The sequence below is a fragment of the Buceros rhinoceros genome, unplaced genomic scaffold (genome assembly GCF_000710305.1).
Source record: "Buceros rhinoceros silvestris isolate BGI_N320 unplaced genomic scaffold, ASM71030v1 scaffold10194, whole genome shotgun sequence".
NCBI classification, from domain to species: domain Eukaryota; kingdom Metazoa; phylum Chordata; class Aves; order Bucerotiformes; family Bucerotidae; genus Buceros; species Buceros rhinoceros.
Window position 1 is genome coordinate 57,189 of NW_010406499.1, and position 14,550 is coordinate 71,738.

Sequence of the window (14,550 nt, forward strand, 5' to 3'; positions counted from 1 at the left end):
TAGGGAAATTCAAATGCCGAACAAGGAGTAACAGCAAATCCTTGGTGGCAGCAACTTCTGCAGCTGGTTTGGCTAGATCTACGGGGCCACTTCAGATTGTAGTTTAAAGTAATAAAGATGTTTGGCCCCCTCCATTTGTGTGTCCTGTTATATCCAAAGGTCAGCATGTTCGTCATAGATATGAAAGTCAAATGACATTGTAGACACCTGTGATGTTTCTAATGAGGTTCTAAAACCTGAAAGTTCTTCTGAACTGAGGATTATGTTCCACAAACTCTTCTAGTTGTGTAAGTTCTTTAAGACAAACATACAAAGCTTATTTCAGAGAGTAACTGGAAGTTCACACCGTGATGATTCCTTGGCAGAAGTTCTGTTCGATGACATTGTTCTCTGTTTACAATCACCTCTCAACTTTTTGTCCTCATACTGTTTCTATTTCAGTGTAGCTGAAGTCAGAAAAGTGTTTTGCATTAACTCAGTTATAGCCTAGTTTGTATGTTTGTCCACGTTTGTGTTTAAAAAAAAAAAACAACCCAACCATAAACCTTTATTTTCATAAATACTGTGAATTGTAAACACACACCGTGATTAATGGTACTTTTCAAGCTCTTATGTACAGCATATATAAAGTTAGAGCATGGATGCAGAGACACTGCTGAGTTCCTAAACTGCAAATCAGTTTGGCAGCAAGATGTATTTTTAAACCTTTCTAGTTACGTTACTGAAACCCACCCGGTAGAATAGCGAGGGGGTTACATACGGCACGCTTTCGTTAGCGGACGGGGAATTCGTCAATCTCCCTAATTCGGGTGAAATAGAGCCCTCAGCGAGCCAGAGAAACAGATGTTTGTTTGAGTCCAGCATCACGGTAATCTGTTCTGTGAAGATGAGGGTACTTTGACAGACTAGGCAGGATAACAGTCCTGGCTTGATGAGTTATAAAACTGTTTATGTTTATCCAGTGCTTGGGCCAACTGGCAAATGCTGTTTGAATGCCTGAAGCTTCCTACTGCTTAATTTTAAGAATTTCTAATCCCTTTTTTAAAACTTTAAAGCTTTCTCCTAAACTCCTTCTAAAAAGATAAAATAAAACCTGACAGTCACATTTGGTGCCCGTTCTAAAAACCGGGCCAGCTAATGAACACAGTAGACTGTTCCAGCTGGAAGGGACCTACTGCCATCCCCTAGCCCAGCTGCCTGACGACTCCAGGGCTGACCAGCAGTTAAAGCGTGTGGTTAAGGGTAGTGAAGAATTGTAGGTGGTGCTTCTCACAAACCTGCCTGTGACATGTGTATGTTTGGGAGTATATATATATATATAGAGAGAGAGAGAGGTTAAACTAGAGCTTCATGAGGCAGCTTGGACTGTACATAATCGCTTTGTCTTTTCTGCTCTGTTTTAAATCCCGCTTGCACTATAACTTTTAAGCTGCTAACTTGTGGTTAAGGGTAGTGAAGAATTGTAGGTGGTGCTTCTCACAAACCTGCCTGTGACATGTGTATGTATGTGCGTATATATATATATATAGAGAGAGAGAGAGGTTAAACTAGAGCTTCATGAGGCAGCTTGGACTGTACATAATCGCTTTGTCTTTTCTGCTCTGTTTTAAATCCCGCTTGCACTATAACTTTTAAGCTGCTAACTTGTGCATTCGGAGTGTTTGGCACTGGATACTAGTGTGCTGTTTATTTAACCTGTTACAAGTCCGAGTTGCTCTAGGCAAAACGTGCTGGTTTTCTAGGAGGTATTAGCAGAGCAGAGCCCTCTAAAACATACCAGAGGATTATGAATCCCATCTGGCAGAGGGCAGAGAACACTCATTGCCAGTTCTGTAGGAAAAATGGGAAAGCATCAAGTATTTGCTGTAAATTCTTGTGGAAAGCCTTGTCTTTCAAATCAAAATGAATGAGATTTTAAAAGGGGAAAGAATAGTTGTCGGGGGGGGCGGGGGTTGTGCCTTCCAGTGAGCATGGCCTGGATTTTGTTCTAAATTCCTCCTTACGTAACATCAGTGGGGATGTGTTTGACACGGCTGACGAGATCCTCCCCGGTTACGGTGCAGTGACGGACATTGCAGGGAACTTTAAAGAGAGCTCATTGTTAAATACGTGTGCACGGAGAGGAGCTTTAAGAGAGCATCTCTAAAGCATCGCGGTGATGGAGGAGAGTGTCACAGCTGAGGGAGGAGTGGTAACTTTCACCTTCAGACAAAGTTGTCACTAGATTTTTTTTTTTCCTGTTCCTTTATAGAGGGGCAAGTGTTGCTCCTACATTAAAAAAAAAAAAGCTGTATCGCGTAACCTGCTGAGCTCATTTAATTCGATAAACTACGTGGATTTTACTTAGGAATCCAATAATATACACTCATATCTTGCAAAAGAAGTGAAGCCTTTGTGATAGGAAATCGTACTCTGAAGCAACATCTCTCAGAACTCGTGGAAGAATATTATGAAAATCGAAGCAGTGTGGTGAAAATTGGCAAGACAGCAGTTTAGAAACTGCAGTTAGTTTTATCCCACCAAAAGAAAAAAGAATGAAGATACGGGATTTCATGATGCTCTTTCCAATGCCAATGAAAACTGTAGGTTTACTTCCTGCCTGCAGTACTAGAATCTCGTGTCTCTTGCAACTGTTACAAATAAAACATGAGAGAGGGCTGAGCAGTCCCTTTCCTGCTGGTTTACGCCCACCTCACGTAAGTCAGCTTTATTTGTTCTGCAGTAAGAAGCTTAAAGACGAAAACCCCTCCCGAGTATCCTATTTCTCTCTGTGTGTCCGAAGCTGAAGGAGAAGAGACCTATCACAAAGGCTTTTATGCAAAGTAAATACCGTAGTTTTTTATAGAGAGCGCTCACCATCAGCTTGCTTTGCTTTCTCTTGTCCTGGGGACACTCACGCAAACTGACAGTGTCGTTGTCTCTCCGTCCACCAGAGACACAGCAGGAGCAGACTTACAAAGATGACAGTGACGCTGCAACTTTCAAGCAAACCCTCCCAGATCTCACCCCCGATGAGCCTTCAGAAGCACTCAGCTTCCCTCCCGTAGGAAAGGAGGAAGGGAGATGTGACGAAGATGTGCCCAAAAGCCAAACGGAATCACCTGCAGTGGAAAATAAGGAACCCCAGTCTCACCCCACTGAGGAGCCAGTAACACCAACAGCTGAGGAGGGGACAGCAGCTGATGCAGGTAGTGACGAATCTCCAGGGAAGTCCCCATCGAAAAAGAAAAAGAAGTTTCGCACTCCTTCCTTCCTGAAGAAGAGCAAAAAGAAGAGTGACTCCTAAAGGCCACACACACTGCAGAAACACTGTCATATTTTAAAATCCATTAACCACTAGAATGTACCAGATCGTACTGAGTGTTTTGTCTTATTATGTAAATGAATGCAGCAAGTAATCCAGGCGGCCCCTCCAGTTATGGCTTGATCGTTTGAGGTTATAACCAGAAACTCATGTCCAGCAAGGTGCTACTCCTGTGTTTTCAGCAGCTACCGCAGCTCTGAGCCCCGGTCTGTAACCCAGTGGAACTGCCACGTGGGAGGTAGTGAATCACTATTTTTAATTTAAAGCCTGCACTGCTTTACAAAAGAATAAAAAATAATTTGCAGTTAGGAATAAAACACACACTGCTTTTTGCAAGAAGTGTGCTCTTCCCAGTGTCCTGTTCCAAGTCACAAGTAAATTGTTCTTAAACGTTGAATTTGGGAGAGGATGCTTTTGCAGTGGGGTTTTCAAGGGGGATGAGATGTATTCTTGAACTGATGTATCGATTTCTGCAAGCTTGTGATGGCAGATCATGTTTTGGTCGAGCTTTGAGGCTATCCATTCCCTCCCCTCTTTCTCCCCTCTGACTATTGTAACAAAACGAAGGTGTTTTTCCCTTGGTTTTATTTTCTAACTGGCTTGTGAAATCATCGTTGATGTCCAGGACTGAAATACCTGTGGTGTGTTCCGCTCATGTTGTGCGTTGGAAGAGCCTGATCTGTTTTTTTTTTTTTTTTTTCTTCCCCTAGTGAATGCAGTTTAAAGGAAATCTGTCTTTTGATCTTGGGTCCCTCAGGATGAGTCATGTGGAAATCTGACTGTTAGCAAAGGTTAAAAAGTAACTGGATTAGAAGGATTTCAGAAGTTGTTCAGCTGGTTGGTGGTGGGAAGCAGGGGCAGGTGTCTTTTGATCCGTAGCACAGGGGGTTTTCATCCTCTTGAAAACCCCTTGGATGTGTGTGCACACCCAGTTTGCAGCCTTTTGTGTTTGTTCCTTTCCATGACAAAAATGTAAACACATTACCCTGAATATTTAGCCTTGTTTTCTATTAATTATTTTCATTTACAAAAACTGGCATACCTTTAGTTTTTCCTGTGTTGCCAGCAGTACAGAAATCCCAAGTACCCGTAAAGGTGTGTGTTCACAGATTGCTCTAAATGTTTGTTTATATGTAGCATGATAAAGAAAAACACTTTCACCACTGAATTCACTGTTTTCCAGCCTATCACTAATCGTTAAAGTAGTTTAAGATCAGGCAGGTAAAGCTTGCAGGGATTCTCCAGAGACCACAAGTAATGACCCCAGCCAGGAGCGGGGGTGGTGGTAACCCCTTCTGGTTTCCTGTACTAGTGTTTCTGGTTTTAACAGCAGCAAATGCTGACACCCCTGTGTGGGAGAGGGAAACACACCGACTCACAGGAGGCGCCTGTAACAGAACAGAGTATGGATGTAACTAACCTTCTAGGACAATACTAGACACTGCAATTGGTGACATAGCGGAGAACTAATGCCTTACGTTCACACAGCAGAAAGCGTGGAAGGAGAGGTGGGTTGGGCGGTTGTACGCAGCTATGGATGAGCAGGGCCTGTGTTAGGCTGGGAGGTGCTGATACCTGGGACTGGTTTCAGGCAGCCAAGGGGAAACAGCTGGAAGGAGAATCAGAGCTGTGAGGCCACCCATGAGAGCAGAGGTTTGGAGGCAGCAGCTGGGGTGGTGAGGAGGCAGGGTCAGCTGCTGCGGGTGGGTGGAGGTCGGGTGGAGTGGCAGCAGTGGTGCTGTGCGGGAGAGACCCCGACAGCGCTGTTCAGTCAGGACTGCATGGCACGAATGGCTTTCAGCTTGTACCTTAACCTTGTACGTCCTCTGTACACTAGGAAGCAAACAATACTTATTTTGCTAAATGGTGTTTTATTGCAGGGTCGTCATTAAGTAACTAATTGCTCTGTGTTTCAGTTCTTCAATGGAGTCCCTCCATTTATCTTGACCACATCTGCAATGACTCTTAATTTCTAATTTTGTCTTGGTCTTTTAATTCTTTGTATTACAGTATGAAATGTAGTCATGTATGGTATGGTTACACACTTCGGGGCAGAATAGTCCTGTATTTTTCTTTCTTTCTTGTATCATTAAGTTCTACTCACAAATAAAACTCTTTAAAAAAAATAAATTCCTGTTCTGCTTTCAAAATGGGTATGGGTCCATGCTACAGCTGTAGCTCATTGATTTTAATTAGCTCCACTTTCTCTTAATAATTAACCTGCTGCCTAATGATTGCTTGAATGGATCCTCAGAAAATAGTTGAATGGGCTACTGTGGGCTTCCTCCCCCAAGAACCCCAGTGGAGCAGGAGGCTGAACCTGGTGGAGGAGTCCTGAGCCCCCCATCTGGCCTCCTGCAGCAGCACTGCCTGGCTTGGTCGTGGTGGTTGGCTCCCTCGAGGCAGCTTTCAGCACTGAGGGTGGGGTTCTGCCCCTGCTCTGCGTTAGCCAGGTTTAGAGAGGTGTAACATCTCCATGGCAGTTAACAGAGAAGACGAGTGTACAATGGAAGAGTTTATTTGTAATGCAAAAAGAGCAGTGAGAGACATCAAAAAACATCACACAGCATTAGAAATATCAATCATCTCCAGAAGTGAAGTGTCACTATATATTAAAAACGGTCCAAAGTACCGGCCGGCTCAGGCACGCTGCTTGCTGCTGTTCCCGATAGTTGTGCTTTAAGGCGGCTGATAGCAGCTTTTACCAGGTCCACAGTGACAACCGTAGAAACTCCCCCCTGGAGCCACCTTGTGTGTTTGTTCTCTGCTGGCCAGAGCCAGACAAACCAGTCCCCTTCCCAGGGGCTCGGGGCAGTCTGGTGCTGGTGACAGAGGAGAAGGAGCAGAGAGGTGTTCAGCAGCAGGTGATGGTGCACGGGGATTGCACTGGGCCATGCTGCTGTCAGCCTGTCTCTGCTTGTCTGATCTTGATGCATTATTCAACTGTTCTGTGGGGGTTTTCTGTTGGCCAAAGTAGCCGAGCTGGCTGGGAGGACACCATAAATGTAACTGCTCATGGAGGGCTGTAAGAAACTGTGTTTGCTGCAACTGGTCATTGCGTATCTCCTTCCTCTTCTTCCTTTTGGTAAGAGTCAGGTGCCAGGAGTCTGGTCGGGGAGAGGTGGCTGGAAGGGGGCGCTAGAGCTGTCGTTACCTCCTACTCCTCCTTCATCCGCTCCGAGCTGGCTGGGAGGACACCATAAATGTAACTGCTCATGGAGGGCTGTAAGAAACTGTGTTTGCTGCAACTGGTCATTGCGTATCTCCTTCCTCTTCTTCCTTTTGGTAAGAGTCAGGTGCCAGGAGTCTGGTCGGGGAGAGGTGGCTGGAAGGGGGCGCTAGAGCTGTCGTTACCTCCTACTCCTCCTTCATCCGCTCTAAACAAAGCTCCACAGACAGTGAAGCAAACCTCTGCCCCTGCCAGCCAGTAAACTGCAAAAGCAGACAAGATTCAGCTGGTTAGCAGGCTGCTCCTGCCATCCACAGGGCACTAGCAGAGCATGGACTCCTCTTTAGTTTATAGAATGACAGAATCATTTAGGTTGGAAAAGACCTTCAAGATCATCAAAAGTCCAGCATAAACCGAACTCTGCCAAGTCCACCAGTACACCATGTCCATCAGCACCACTTCTACGCATGTCTCAAACACTTCCAGGGATGGGGACTCCACCACCTCCCTGGGCAGCCTGTTCCAATGCCTGATACCCCTCTCTGTAAAGAAATGTTTCCTAATATCCAACCTAAATCTCCCCGGCGCAACTAGAGGCTATTATTTCCTCTCATCCTGGCACTTGGGAGAAGAGACCAACCCCCCTTGCCCTCACAACAGCCTCCTTTCAGGTAGTTGCAGAGAGCAATAATGTCTCCCCTCAGCCTCCTTTTCTCCAGACTAAACAACCCCAGTTCCCTGAGCCACTCCTCAGAGGACTTGTGGCTCTAGACCCTTCACCAGCTTTGTTGCCCATCTCTGAACATGCTCCAGCACCTCAGTGTCCTTCTTGAAGTGAGTGGCCCAAAACTGGACACAGTGTTCAAGGTGTGGCCTCACCAATGCTGAGTACAGGGGGACCAATCACTGTCCTGCTCCTGCTGGCCACACTAGTGCTTATACAAGCCACGATGCCACTGGCCTTCTTGGCCACCCTGCTGGATCATATTCAATCAGCTGTTGCCCAACTCCTTTTCCCCCAACTGTCCCCCAGCTCCTTTTCCGAATTAATTCACGAGATGTGGAGAACCAGTTACCACAGCAACTTCACCATGGCTGCCCACTGCCAGGGTGGCCCCTGCCCAGGCAGCATTTCTTGCTGAAATTGCTAAAACCCAGCCAAGGCAAGGGTTCTTGCTCAGCCTCCGGCCACCTCTGCACCCTGGGGCCAGGCCCTCCGTGCTGCTCCTCTGCCCACACAGCCACACACGGGGCTTGGTTAGGTTGATGCTGTTGCTGGAATCACACCTGCTCTCTAGTTCATCTCTGCCCTCATTAACTTTTTAAATTCTTCCACTAGGCTTTTGGTGGTGCTGACAGGGACTATGTCCCACCCCTGATGCGGCTCTCAGGCGTACCTAGTGCTGCAAAGACAATGCAGGAGCAGGAGGCTGCACTCACCTGTTGCTGCCAGCACAGGTCCCAGGGCCCTGGCCAGGGCGCCCAGGCTCCGCAGGATCCCCATGACTCGTCCTTTCTGGCTGGCAGAGCCTGTGCAAGCAGAGAGAGAGACAGTAACAGCGTCACTAATGAGCAACCCCTTGCTCTTTCGGCTCAGCCAGCACTGGAGTGCTGGCAACCAACAGAGCCAAAGCTGCAGAACGAACTGTGTCATCCACAGATGGCAACACAGCGACAGCTGCTTTACAGGGTTACGTAGCAACCAGGGCCGCAAACCCGGAAGGTTTTAGAAGGTTCCTTGGAAGTTCTTTTCTAAGGAATCGGGAACAAATGATTTTACTGCTGGCAGCCACAGCTGGTGTCTCTTTCGGAGATCCCAGGCCATTTCCTGCTCGGTACTGTTTGTGGCCTTTGCCCACAGAATCACTTCTTTGCCCACTGTTCCTCATCTTAAACATAACCAGCAAAAAGGCTGGTTCTAGTTTTGCCCGCACATTGGAAGGAGCTGCATTACACCGTACAAAACTGAAGGGTGTTACTGGTGGTCACTCGGAACAGATGGTTGCTGCTTGTTAGCTCCAAAATGATCCATTATGGAGTGCTGACGCTTTTCTGAAACAGGCACAAGTCAGTTCAGGGTTTTCCTATGCTCCCCTGCGGGATGTTTCTGAATTTGCCAGGGTCAGGATACTGTCTTTCGATCCCCAGCAACCCCACTCAGCTCCCCCGCTGGGCAGGACGTTCATAGAAGGGAAGGGGCAGAGGGCTGTGGCACCTCCAGCAGCACAGAGCGGGTTTGTCTCCCCACAGCAAAGCTCCGTGCGATTGGAGGGTAACGACAGCCCTGGATCGCTGGCTGTTCCGAGAAGGGGCAGCACACACAGGGCTCTTTTCCATACTTCAGCCTCGCTCCTGCGGCGGTGGTTTTTGCTTCAGGGTAACACACATACAGCTCACTGTGACACGGAGCATTTCTGCTGTCCTCGTTAATGCAGCTGCAGGGGGGAAAGGCCTTTTAAAAAGCCAAGGAGCAGCCAGAGTCACTGGTCCAGCATTCAGATCCAAGGTGGACCTACGCCACGAGCGTTCCTGTTGGTGGATCACTGAACTTGAGGTCAATTCTGTATTTGAGCCAAGTCTACACAAAGGTCGGTTATGTGGCCAAGGGCTGCCACTCAGGGCAGGAAAGACACTCACCATAGCCTGACACCACTGCTGACAAACACGGGATGACAATGGCCGCAGCTGGAAAAATCCACAGAAGAGACTATCAGTGAAGAGCAGAGAGCTCAGAGCAGTTACAACAGCAACAGCAAAAAACATGTGGCTCAAACTCGTTACCGCTGCACAGAAATATGCTGAGCTCTGGGACACTCTACCAACAAACAGTGAATCATCAGGTTTAATCTGGTTCAGTAATGAAAACGCCCCCTCAGAGCCGACCTGTGCGTAGAGCCCGGAGCCATGAGCACTCTGGGCAGATGTTTCACATCAACGTCTCTCATTCCCTGAGCCCACGGGAAAGGGGTGGACAGGTCACATCAGCTAACAGGTAGTTTTCCAAATCGCTGTGGTCTTGTCAGGTGGAGCAGGGAAAGGGGATCGCCCTTGTTTCAAACAGACGATGAGGTGCTGTGCACAGAATTGCACTGCCCCCATGCATACGGCTTTACCGTACTCGTGGACGAAAGAGGCGGCAACGTTCTGTCTTGGGGAAATAGAGAGTCAAGCCCAAGAAGAGGTTACAGAGTGTTTGGACACAAAAGCCAAGGGCTGTTCAGCAATCACTGCCCTCTTACTGAAACAGGGGCCTTCTCTGCCAAGAAGGAAGTGCTTTAAGCATGCAAAGCAGAATCTTTTCTGGGAAGGAAAGGACAACTGGAGAGCAGGAACGACAGACGCTGCCGTTAAGGCAGGCGCTCTAACTCCTGGGGCTGAGGGAGGAAGAGATGGGGGAAAGAGGCCCTGCCAGAGGCACTTCCAGCTGGATTAACCGAGGAAGAGGTGGGGTCTTCTGCCCAGGTATGGAGCCGAGGAAGACGAGGCTTCTAACTCAGAAGCAAGGTCAGACAAAGTGAGTAGCTCCTCTCACCCTCCTCACCCCAGTGGGCTTTCAACAGCCAGTTCTTCTGTAGGTACGATGGAGACTTTGAAACCAGTCAAACACACAGCTGTCTCCAGACAAGCAAGCTACTAAACATGTATTTTGTGGTTTACAGTTTGCTCTTAAATCAAGCTGCACCACACAAAAGAGAAGTCTTCTACTTTTGTAATTAGTCACATTTGAAGCTTCTTGACATCAGTTAGCAGCACTGGGAATATCTGCAATCTCTTTTCAGATGGGCACTTCAGTCGATGAATCCAACTTTATTCGTAATTGTTCCCCTGAATAATGGCTTAGATGATTGGCAGAATATTATTTATGTAAACATCTCTGAAAATCATCTCCACTTATCAGAAACAATAGGTGGAGTTTTACTCCCTCCCTGAGCTCGCAGTTTGTAATGCAAGAGAGCGGAGCAGCGTCCAGCCAGCACAGCCCCGGGCCACTATGTTCAGGGCCACACTGACCGACCCCCACTCTCGCTCAGCCTGAACACGCACCTCAGCCTTCAGCCTCGGAGCGTGCTGGTCTCTGCCTGCTGCCTAAGAAATAATGCAGCCACCGCAGAAACAAAGACATGCCACCTCCCTTCCTACACTGAGCTGAGCTACGCTGTGAATATTTTGCTTCTAGGTCTGATAAGAGGGGAATGAAACACCCTCAAGAGCTCCCCAGTGAGACAGGACAACATGAGCACTGGGGATGCGTCCAATTATCACCGTGGCAACTTCTCGTGATACAAACAGCACCAGAAAAAACCCCACACGCTATTTCTTCCACATTTTATAAACAGAAACATCAGCTTTCTGTTACTTATAGTTTGAAGTTATAAATGAATCTTAACAGGGTGAATAAATACATGAAGAAAAATAACTTGTCCTTAGCTTTCCGTGCATTTTGAATAGCTCACCGAACGAGTACAGCAAGAGTCCGACACTCAGCATGGTCACATTGACAGCCCATCCAATTAACAAGAAAGCTGGAATCAGCACCATAATAGCCTGCAAAATGAATGAGTCACACGGTTACATTTAAGCCCTGCTTGTTAAAGCCTAGCTCTAGGTCTCTGCCAGCTCTCTTCTGCTGATGGGACCTCATTTAAGTCAGAGGCAGAAGGCCCTTTCTTCCCAAGCAGACATTTCAAATCCACCTGGATGGTGTCACACATCAGCGTGACATTCTTTTTTGTTCTCTCTCACTGTCATGACTGCAGACCACATGTGGGCTGGAGTTACCTGTAACACGGCTGTGTTACCACTGATTCCCCTCAACTGAGGAAAAGACAGTTTTGCAGAGTTCTCTCTCTCACAGTCTGCTGCATTTGGTGAGTTTTTCTCTTGTTCTGTGTTGAACTGGACAGAAATTTAGCTCTTAACTCTTTATCTCCTGAGCTGGCAGGAGAGATCAAAAAGCTTGTGTGCAACAGGACTACAGCACCTCTGCTTTTTTTCCAGCAGAATTGACTGGTTTTATCTTTACTTTCAGCACCCATACTTCTGAAGCCAAGAATTAAAAATGGGTGTGGGATGGCATTTGAAAATCAACACAACTGCCCCTCCCCGCCCCAAAGAAAACCAAAACACCGCTCGTCATCACTTCCAAGAGCCTGGACTTAGTTCCCCTGTGACATCCATCTCCCTCGCATCCAGAGCTTTCGCAGAAAAGACAGGTCAGTTAAGATCTGCTGTGTTTCATGAAGCAGTGTTCACTCCCACCAAATGTCTCATTTTGAAGATTCAGTTATAAATGAGCTACTTTGATCACTGCACTGAGAAGCCGCATTTGCCATATGGTCCAGAATCACATCAAATCACCAGAAAAAACTTCAGCGAAAGAGGGAACTTCCACGAAAGCCACTCAAGACACACACATCCACAGAAAGAGTGCCCCGGGGCCAGCGGGTGTCTGCAGAGCACACACGGGTGTTTATGAGAAGGGATCAGCCCAGACCAACTAAACCAAGAGAGTACTTTGAGGTATCAGCACTTCTCAGCACAGAGAGGAGGAAGGAGTGTAACAGTTAGTGGGGCAAACCACGGTTTGCACAAACTGCAGTGCAGTGACAGTGCACACAGCAGAGTGGCACATGGAGGAAGCTGAAGCAGAAGATAAAGCAGCACTAACACAGCAGCGCTGACTTTTCATTCCCAGGGAAATGCTTCCTATGCGACATGACAAGCACGCCACTGAGTTCTGCCTGCCAGGGAGCAGGGTGGAGATGGTCTCGCCAGCAGAAATATCTTTCTTTAAGAAAAACTGAGTCAGTTCGCTGGCATGCAGTGCAGAGTGTAATCATTTTTACCCTGCCCCTGCTGAGATCACACTGGCCGCAGAGTAACATACAGTAAATTGACGGGGGCTTTCACAGTCCAAGCATACTTATTACCAAGCAGTCAACAAAAGTTCAGAAACACTTGAAATCTGCTTTGTTTAGTTCCACGCACAAATGTAAATGACGAGACACATCTACTTGTCCCACAGGTGTATAAGCTTCTGGGAACTGCTCCCTGTCAGCCCAGTACAGCAGCAGCAGCATCTCTATGAAGCAAGAGCCCAGCAAAAGAAACGCACACTGTCATCAGTGAGACTTCGAACGCTGGTACGTGCTACTGTTACATCTAACACTGATGATCACAAATCTGAAGGACTGATCTGTTTTCCCCTGCCCAACACTTAAATATACTCTAGAAAAAGCCTGTCAAGCATGCAGATGGTCAGACTGATGACGGCCCTGAAAATAATTTGCCAGAAAGAGTCAGAGATTGGCTCTGCAGCAGCTTTAGTCGTTTCAGTGCCTGCACTGCAAGAGGAATGAAGCACAACCCTCACAGCATTTTACCCAGCTTGCACAGAGACTCTGTGCTCATTGCTTGCTACAGTTACAGATGAAGAACTCAAAGTTTCAGTAATATTGTGGCTGACAGGGTAAGAAAGGGCTCAAATGTTCTCGAGTTTAAGTTAGACTGGTAAGTGCCCAACAACCAGAGTCTTGAGAAGTCATTTAGCTGGATTAATGAGACAGAAATTTCTTTTGATTTGACAAGTAGAGTTACAGCCTCCAACTATCCTGCATTGCACTTTAGACTGAAAATTAACATATCAGATTTGTGGGGGAAAAGAAAAAGTTGGTTTTTTTTTTTTTTACCCTTTTTACAGCTCTGATTTCATTTCCTGGCTTGATTCGGCGAGCATAGCCTCCCTGGATCACAGCCATTGTTATTCCAATAAAGAAAAACATCTTGCCCTGCTGCATGCTGGAAGGGAGGCAAAAACAGAGATTACAGAGTCACGCACAGAGCATCCCGCCCTGGGATTCACGAGTCCAGGGCAGACCCTTTCCTGCCTTTTGGTGCTCACATGAGCAGTGCAAAGTTCTTAATATGCTGACATTAGTTTCCATGGCAGACAGACAGCAAGGAGACGAACTTCTGAGGTCTTACGCAGAGATGGAACAGCTGCTGGCAAATGCAACAGTCATCTCTGGACCGATACGATGTAGTTTAGTTGTTTCCAAGGTGGCCCTTGAAGAGCCAACACATTAATTCCCTGGTGCCATGGAACAAGTGTTTTGCTTGCTTTCTCACCACCGCTCGTGCTGAGTTTGATGAAGGTCACCAAGGCACAACGTGGGCACTGGCGTGATGGTGATCACATACTTGCAACATCGCTCCCTCCACCCTTCAATATTTCTTCAAACTCCCCTTTCACCTCTCTTATCTAGTAAACTACATGGATATTCCCAACTACAAGTTCTCTCCTCCATAACAAGCTTGTTTGTCACACAGCCTGTACTGCCGGCATAAAGCCATGTACCTCACTACCTGCCTATCCTGAAGGGACTCAGCAGAAGCACACTTAATACACAGGAAAACTTCTCCTTGATGCACACGCGTTAGTTAAGCCACAAACTGTAATGAAACGCAGACAGGGAAAGATGAGACAAACCCCTGAGAATCACTCAAAGGGAAGCACACACATAAGGAATCAAGCTGCAAGATCATGTTCCTGGCTGGAAATCTTCCTATGAACTGGCAGGAGAAGTATTTCAAGCTGAGTGGCTGCTAGAGGATTCTGTTCTCTTTCTTCTTTAGTATTTGACTACAGGAAATCAAACTCAATTATGTAATGACAGTGTGCAATGCAGAACTCTGATGAGCAAATACAATCACATAGTTAGGTGATCTGTTGCCAAATCTTCAAGATTTGTCCTGATACTGAAGAACTCTTCTGGGCAAGAAGAGAAGAGTTTTATTGCAACCTACAACCCAGCTATACCTATTTCAGGAGTTTTAATTGAATCTTGTGTATTGATTTTCTCTAGTTATTGGAACTGGTAGATTGAGTATTTCCTGTGCCTATATTCTCAGAAATTCTTCCCAGAAGCCCAAGTATCACTGAATGTAGCGGTTGCTTTCTGAGTGTTTTCACTAACCTGATAAAGCCTCTCTTTAAAATAAATGAAGAGACCTTAAATCAAGATTTTGGAACACATCCTGGACAAAATATATGATATTAATCTTCTATACCTGCTGA

General features: G+C 46.7%; 2 protein-coding genes across 3 annotated transcripts in view; one reads left to right on the plus strand and one right to left on the minus strand.

Moving 5' to 3' along the window:
• ADD1 (adducin 1 (alpha)) overlaps positions 1–3,633 on the plus strand; it is a 30,705-nt gene extending 27,072 nt beyond the window's left edge. For both annotated transcript variants that reach the window (XM_010134114.1, XM_010134115.1), the window contains exon 14: positions 2,934–3,633. In XM_010134114.1, the coding sequence (XP_010132416.1) occupies positions 2,934–3,286 (353 nt within the window). In that variant the 3' untranslated portion in view covers positions 3,287–3,633. The remainder of the gene's footprint in view (positions 1–2,933) is intronic.
• Positions 3,634–6,596: 2,963 nt separating this feature from the next.
• MFSD10 (major facilitator superfamily domain containing 10) overlaps positions 6,597–14,550 on the minus strand; it is a 22,125-nt gene continuing 14,171 nt past the window's right edge. Inside the window, exons 8-12 of the mRNA XM_010134119.1 lie at positions 13,163–13,278; positions 10,928–11,018; positions 9,111–9,158; positions 7,914–8,003; positions 6,597–6,736 (exon numbers count right to left, since the gene is read on the minus strand). Of these exons, the coding sequence (XP_010132421.1) occupies positions 6,597–6,736; positions 7,914–8,003; positions 9,111–9,158; positions 10,928–11,018; positions 13,163–13,278 (485 nt within the window). The remainder of the gene's footprint in view (positions 6,737–7,913; positions 8,004–9,110; positions 9,159–10,927; positions 11,019–13,162; positions 13,279–14,550) is intronic.